We start from the raw sequence: 8614 nt of genomic DNA on the forward strand, positions 1-8614 counted from the left end.
CATAACATTGTGTTTTGTTTTGCTTCAACTTGACTTCCTATTGTAAACTAGTGCGTAGCAAAGAGATCTATTATAGAGTTGTGTACTTGCATTGAAATGTGGAAAGTATTGCATAACGTTGGCGTTATTATTCTTTTACATGAAACAATAATTAGGTCAGAATTGTTTATTTTTAAGTATACACGTAACAAAAGAGTAGTTGCGCTGGCTATAGAGAGGAATATATTAGGAGCTATTCTCAAGCATAAGATCTGAAGTGAAGAGCTTTGCAAGGGACTTGTAGGAACTTCCACACGCCTTTATTCATTTACGTACTTTACAAAATCATTATTATATATATATATATTTCTTTATCTTTAGTATTAACAAATTTATATAGATTATCAGTAGGTAGTCATCACTGCCCAAAGAGAATATAATCACTACGTTTTACTCCCCATATTATAAATGTAAAAGTCTATGTATTGTTGGTTTATTGGGTTGTCCTTCAATCACGTTGCAACCGAGCAATGGATTGACGTGATTAGGTATTGCATGAGGTATAGTTAAAGTCTTGGATAGTGATATAGGCTACTTTTTATCCCGGAAAGTCAAAGAGCTCATACGGCATTTTTAAAAACCTAAATCCATGCGGACGAAGTCACGAGCCTCAGCTAGCAATAATTATAACGAATAGTGAGAAAGGGTTAAATTTATGATGATATCGAATTGAACATCCACAGATCTGATTAATGTCTCTCTTTAGTTCCCACATCACAATAGGAAACGGAAAAGTGTCATCATAGAAATTATGACAGCAAGAACCTTGTTATTCTCTAGTTATTCTAAACGATTAATCGATTGTTTTGGTTGGATTACAAGAAATCTCGATTTTTCCTTTACAATTACTTAGTTATTATTATCTTAGTAGGTAAATTAAAGCTTAAAACACACAACTCGCGACGTAATGTGCCTAATAGGTAAAGGCATTCACAATGCGAATAATGTGTCGGAGCCGTGGTGCACTACAGTGAGACAAGTATAAATAAAAAACCGGCGAAGTGCGAGTCAGCCTCGCGCACCGAGGGTTCCGTACTACATTCGTATTTTTTCGACATTTTGCGGTGATGCATTAAAATAAATAAAAGTCTGTTTTAGAATGCACAGGTCCCTTTCATATACCCCACTTGATATACATACTTATCTTACTTCGAAAATTGAAAATACATACTTAAGTATTATTAGTTCATGACCCCAATTTAATTTTCTTTGTGTGATGTTACCCTAAATTCACAGTTTTCAGGGTTTTCCCCTTATGTCTGCTATAAGACCTACCTACCTGCCAAATTTCATGATTGATGTCTTGACAGACCGACTGACAGACAGACAGACACATACAGACAACAAAGTGATCTTATAAGGGTTCCGTTTTGCCTTTTGTAGTACTGATCCCTAAAAACTGCATCAACCATGGCTTCAATCTCAATTATTGTGCTTGGCTGTACCTATTCATGATATTCTTGGTGCAACAATGAATAAAATTATGGCCAATAGCAAAAGATTGTTAGTTAGCCACTGTAGCTGTTATTTTGAGAACACTACGATTTGGCTAACGCTCTCTCTGCACTGCATTGTTTCATCAAGGATAGCATAAATTCGTCCATTCACAAAAATTTCGACTGTAGCAATGTAATAAATCAAAACTTTAGTGTTAAGCGTGCAGAGAAAAAATTACGTGTTTAACGCAGATATAGCTGTAGCCGCGCTTTCTATGTAATGGGTTCCCGTGCAGTCTCTATCAGTTTACTAGCTGATGCCCGCGACTTCGTCCGCGTGGATTTAAGTTTCAGGTAGGTGCAAATAATTCAAACATATTGCGGAGGGTGCGCTGAATAACTTTTCGACCTCGTTCCTCCTTCACCTTTCTACTGTCGTACCGCAAGGCATCGCCAAGGTCTGCACCCGTACGTCGTCTAAATTTCACGGATACAAATTGCCTCCTCATTTCTATTTTCGAACCGCTAAGGTTTGGAACACCCTTCCAGCATCATGTTTTCCCCTCCAATTATAATATTACGGGTACCTTCAAGTCAAGAGTGAATAGGCATCTTTTAGGCAAGGGCGCTCCATCTTAGGCTCCATCATCACTAATTGTCACCAGGTCTGATTGCAGTGAAGTGCTGGTTTATAATATTTTTAAAAAAACGCAGAGAAAAATACTTAAAATTTAATTATCAACAGTTGTCACTTAAATTAGGTACATGTTCACAACAGGATTAAATCCTAAAACAGAATAGAAATCAAAACAGCTAATAACTATCACATGTTTTCATTTCAAAATTATGATACAATAAATAACTATAGTTTACATACATAACACACAATAATAAATTGTTAACAAGCATAAAAATCATCAACAATGCATTCACTCTCCGTACAAAGTCCCCCAAATTGCTTATGCGCGTGGCCGCCATTTTAGTGACGTCAGCACTAGACTGAAGTTTCGAGCAAACAGTACAAAATTTTTGCTGATAGTCTATTTTTATTTCGGCTGACGTCAAAATGACATTTCGATGTTAATGAGACATGGTTCTGGCGTAATAGCAATTTGCGGGATTTATACCATAAACTGTTTCTTAAGGACTTTTCTTTATTAAGGGTTCATTTTTTTCTTTTTAGAGATACGTAACCCTATAAAGGTCTGATACGGAGCTACTTCTCTAATCTAAAGATGTAAATGTATGAGAGAAACAGTCTCTAATTTACAGGTAAGATTACTGTAATTTATTGTCAGTAATAAAAATATGCATCGGTTAAAGGATGCTGTAAACTTTCAATAGCCCTCTATGAGTGTTGTTTAAATTCATTATATCAATAAGATAAATGCGTTAGATATTTCTTGTGTAAATATCTATAATAGCTGCCCTGGCGAACTTCGTTCCGCCTAACAGTTGATTAAATTTTTTTCAATTTTTCTCTCCGTAAGAACCATCTTCGTACTTCAAGGAATATTATAAAAAAAGGATTAGCGAAATCGGTTCAGCTGTTCTCGACATTTGCGATGAGCAACACATTTGGTGAGCCCTAGGGCTCGAAGAAATAATTCGAGAGGTCGGGGGGCAACGTCCTCCTAAGGGCGCCTCCTGTGAGGCTCGGACCACGGCTTAGGATGACGTTGGGATGGATGGAGTTGTTGGACTACTGGTTAGTCCGTACGCCCCCGAGGCCGTCGCGTGAGTCCACGTCCGGGTGACGTTAGAAGTACACATTTAGGGATTCATTTTTATGTATAGAGACTAGCTCATAGGCTAGACGGTAGTAGCAATAAAGCTGCCATTATATATAACTAGATGATGCCCGCGACTTCGTCTGTGTCGTTTTAGGTTTTCTAAAAATCCCGTGGGTCCTCTTTAATTTTCCAGGATAAAAAGTAACCTATGTCCTTCTCCGCTATGTCCGCTCCGTCTTCCATATGAGCTAACTCTGTACCAAATTTCATTAAAATTGGTTAAACTGTTGGGCCGTGAAAAGCTAGCAGACAGACAGACAGACAGACACACTTTCGCATTTATAATATTAGTATGGATATGGTGTCGTGTCTGTCAAGAAACCTATTATTCCCGTTTACTTACATCCCGTTGACCTAGATTCATGAAATATTATGGAAAGTATAGGTAGGTCTCATAGCACACATACGAAAACCGTGAATTTGTGGTTAAATCACAAAAAAATATTAAAATGTGTTCATGAACAAATAATTAGATATTCAACTTTCAAAGTAAAATTAGTATACCAAGTGGGGTATCATATGAAAGGGCGTTACTTGTACATTCTATAACAGATTTTTATTTATTTTTATGCATACTTAATAGTTTTTGATTTATTGTGCAAAATGTCGTAAAATATGACTGTAGTACGGAACCCTCGGTGCGCGAGTCTGACTCGCACTTGGCTGTTTTTTTTTGTTTGTAACATCTCCTATCAGAGACCTTGTAGAGGTTGATAGGTCGGATATACCCGTGTCGGCATTCGTTTGGCATAAAAAGTTTATGCCCCCGAGACTTCGTTAGCAGTTTTGAGAAAATGCTTGGTGCTTAAGATTAGTTCTTTTGATTTACCTCTGTAGACTGTATGGTAAACTAGGTCTGATATCTGAACCACGGGAACTTCTAATTTTTGAGTTTTAGGTAGAACTGTCGTTTTCTATAGGATATTTTATGTTGCCTTCCTTTGTATTTTTAACAATACCTCATACTTGGTATGAAACAGTTATTTTACTACTTAAAAAAATTCAATTTTTATAAATCACATTCTCATAATTTCCTACAGGCCTTTGGAATTTGGACCATACTATGTTTAGATTATGCCTTTTTTAAATACTTATTTAATACTGTAATTTCACTAATAATAATTAGCCATTCATTTATAAACAGTGGGTCAATAGCCATGTCCGTCCCCACTGAGGGAATAACTACCATGGTCTCCGCCTTCGAAGCTCACAGGAGACTCGTGGCCGTAGCTTTCTTCCGCTGCGCCCCACCCATGACCTGGAAACGTCAGTGCAAACAATTTATTTTCAACTACTTACAAACTAAGGTTGACATCCAGTGCGCATACAATGCTCCGTAGAAACTATGATCTGATTATCTAGATTCTGAATCTATATATATAAAAGGAAAAGGTGACTGACTGACTGATTTATCAACGCACAGCTCAAACTACTGGACGGATCGGGCTGAAATTTGACATGCAGATAGCTATTATGACGTAGACGTCCGCTAAGGAAGGATTTTTGAAAATTCAACCACTAAGGGGGTAAAATAGGGGTTTGAAATTTTTGTAATCCACGCGGACGAAGTCGCGAGCATAAGCTAGTAGCATATATAGAGCAAGATTGCGAAACCGCCAGACCTTACTTATTTTCTGAGGAAATAAAGTCTGGTCTGAGAAGAAAAGACACTTTCCGTAGGCGCTTTAAAGCTTGCGAACTAGGCTATGTTTGGAATACTCTTTAATTTTAAGTTTAGGTACGTAGTTAATTATCACCAATACATCAATTATTATCTTACAAATTCAATAATAGACATTCAAAGATTAAATACAATGGTACCTTTTTTGAATAAATACTTTGATTTGATTTGATTTGATGAAGTATCCTTGGTATAGTTCTTGTATCCACCAGAAAACATCGTGCAGTGCAACTGATCGATCGATATAATCAATGATAACTCGATGACTACTCACCACCACCATGCGGAGCTGCTTTGGGTTCCCCATACGTGTAACCAAGGACTTCATAGTGATCATCACCACCGCCACCACCGCTCTTATGGTGTACATGCTTCACGATGGTGTGTTTGTGGTGGTGATGTTTCACGAACACCGGGACATGGATGATCACCTTTTTGTGACCACCGCCACCACCGCCGGCCGTTATTAGCGATGACAGTTCGGCTACGCAAACGAGCACCAACTGAAAAAAATATAATTAAATATTTATTACAACATAATATACATTGAAATTGTTAATGTTGTGTCTATCAACGTAGATGAAGTCGCGGACATCATCTAGCATAAAATATAAAGAGAAACTGAGTGACTGATAATATCAACAGATCTGGATACTCGAGAATACAAAACTGGTTTTCTCTATAACTTATGTCTCACTAAGAAGGGAAAATTCGCAATGCAACATGTCGCTCAAATGCAAACAAATATTATCCTAGTAAACAAAATCGCAGCCGCTAGTTATCGTAACATAAATCTCTACATAGTATAAAATAAAGTCGCTTAGAGTGATTCAAGAGGGAGGTTTATGTGTATAGTTCATTATTGTTTTATATTAATTTGTTGAAATATGACGAACTAACGCGCAACAAAACGAGACGGAGTCGGCGGTGGTCGCATTTATAATATTAGTATGGAAGTATGGATTATTAATCACTCCTCACTGACACCACATTAGTATCAACATTGCACCCATGCGATGCCGGGGCGGGTCGCTAGAATTAATAAAAGATCTTTAATAACTTAACAAAAACGTACTTAGTATTGATAAGTATAGTGTGAGGCCGTGCCTCCTGAGAAAGTGAAAACTGTTTTTCTAAGCTAAGAAAATTGAATTTTATATGAGCCGCTTTAGAGTTGCCATCATTGTGCGTCTTGTGTGACCAAGGCTCAAATCCGATAGATAGGTAACAATGTCAAAAATTATATGATGAATGAATTTTGGGACTCGTTTATAATATATATACTAGATATGATAGGTATTATGTACTTAAAATATTACACTTATATAAGTCCCGCAAATTACTAATGCGCGTGGCCGCCATTTTAGTGACGTCAGCACTAGACTGATGTTTCGAGCGGATGGTATATTTTTACTCAAATATACGTCAAATGACGTCAAAATGATGTTATTGAGACGTTCCAGCGCAATAGCAATTTGCGGGATTTATAAAAACAATTATAATATCTAAACTTTCTAAACGTTATACAAAAGAATGTCCCCATGCCGATGTAAAGCTGGCAATCATCGTAGTAATTTAAAGTGCCTCGCATTCGGTGTTGTAACAAAATGATTCACTTTCAACCAAAACGAAAACAAAAAATTCATTGCGACCATGTTTAGCCTCTCACTCAGCTTTTATTTGTTTTTTTTTGTTAAACAGACGTATTCGATAACTCATAGAAAAAGAAATAAATGTTTTCATTTTACAGAAAGCAGACGTTAGACCTGCGCACCGACTGTTAAACTCTATAGTAGAATTCTCGATAGTAGCATTTACATGACTAAGTATTCAAAAATAGAACCACAAGTACCTCTTTTCGAAAATACTACTGGGCTAAGAATATTAAGAAACTAATTAATAAAAACCTACCAACTTCTAATTTTTTATACGTCATAACGAAACCAAAAAATTCACAAAAATTAATTAATTTCTAATATTTAAATTGGTCAAGTTTTAATATTTACTTATTTGTATCAATTCTACAATAAAGAATATTTTATTTCATATTTTGTATGAAAATGAACCCAAAGTTTGCTGAGATGGGTTACAATGTATGAGCAGAAATTAGTTTAAGACATCTTGTCTAAAGTCTGTACTATCTCTAATTGCGATCATCAGATCCGGTCTCCAGTGATCAGTGATATTATCGTAGAGCCGTAGTGACTTGCTTCACTGAAGCTTTTACTACACCGGAATAAGGCGTATAATCCCACTGTAACTGTAGTTTCATGAATTACGACACCCAATGAAAATTAATCAATAAAAACACTCGCGGCCATTTCATTTTTTCCTCCTTGGACTTTTGTTCTATTTTATTACTTAGATCATTTTATTTACTGTCTCTTTTTCAAATTAATTATTCTAAGAAAAATCTCTTTTACATTTTTAAGGACGTTTACGTTGTATTACTGTAGTACTGAGAAACGTAAACAAACAATAAAATGGTTTCGGAATGAGATGTTCACATGGTGTCACTTAGTACTTTTTATACATAATTCCAGATCATTGTATCATTGTGCATCAACAATTACAGAGAAATAAAGGTATTTATGAATACATGTAGGTACGTTTTGTCCATTTTTTGTAGTTCACCAAGTCACTCTCACTTTACATCTTTAACAATGAGATAATAACGATTAACAATATAACTATACGGATGTCTTTAGTTAATTTATTTTACATGATGTCACAGCACAGATTCAGTTCGACGGTGTAAGGAACGCGCACGCACATTTTTTATTGATATTTAAATTATTTTGTAAAGGTGATCGTCCACTCACCAAAAGTCTTGCAGACATTGTGAAGAGGAGACCAACCAATCTCTGGTACAGTTAGCCGGTGTGTGATAAAGAAATTTAAACAAAACTTCCTTTTATATCGCAACGTGGTCGCGTTTCGCGACACTGCGTCTCGGCACCTTCGATCTGATTCGCATTTCAAAATGACCAATGAATTTTCTGCTCTATTTTGAAAGCCTTTAAGTTCACAGTGTTACTTACTTTATCACGGTTGGAATTTTGCATAAAAGTCCAATAGATAATTGGAAATGGAACCCGATCACGAAGGCGGAAAGGTCCATAGTTGTGTGTTGATTATCATGTTTTTATTTTGAGAAAATATAGCAAGACACCGTGTTCCAAGGTGGTAGTGATTATCGTAAACAATAATCACCTAATATTATTTTGTAGATATTTGAGTAACCTTAAAGGATGTTTTAAAATAGCTCTTCTGGGCTAACTTTTCCTATTAAGGTAATTACGTACTATCTAAAGCAGTAATTTGCATGTTTCTTATCAGAAAGCTAGTCTAGTAGTAATTAATAGCTTGGATATGTAGGAACAAATTGAAAATTCATTCAACTATTTATTTTTACCAGAATTATCCAACATGAAATCGTATGGGTAGGGTAGTATTTAATTGAAAAAAACTAATTGAGAACTCAAGAGCTATGTTTGGGTGGAAAATTCACATAACTGAAAAAGATATCAATACCTACTCAAAAATAATTTAAAATAATAAAAATATATATTTCATGAAACAACGAGGGCAAAGTCGTGAGCAAAAGCTAGTTGGGAAATAAAAAGACTCATAGAAAGAGAATGTTTCCGCGCTTATACGCTGAA

The 8614-nt window shown here is 35.8% G+C and overlaps 1 protein-coding gene across 1 annotated transcript; it reads right to left on the reverse strand.

Moving 5' to 3' along the window:
• Window positions 1–2377: 2377 nt before the first annotated feature.
• Window positions 2378–7822, reverse strand: LOC117995439 (uncharacterized). The gene is made up of 3 exons (XM_034983459.2): window positions 7772–7822; window positions 5224–5452; window positions 2378–4526 (listed from the first exon to the last, which is right to left on the reverse strand). The coding sequence occupies exons 1-3, from the start codon at window positions 7787–7789 to the stop codon at window positions 4417–4419; spliced, it is 357 nt and encodes a 118-aa protein (XP_034839350.1). The 5' UTR covers window positions 7790–7822; the 3' UTR covers window positions 2378–4416.
• Window positions 7823–8614: the final 792 nt, after the last annotated feature.

Source organism: Maniola hyperantus, chromosome Z (genome assembly GCF_902806685.2).
Source record: "Maniola hyperantus chromosome Z, iAphHyp1.2, whole genome shotgun sequence".
NCBI lineage: Eukaryota > Metazoa > Arthropoda > Insecta > Lepidoptera > Nymphalidae > Maniola > Maniola hyperantus.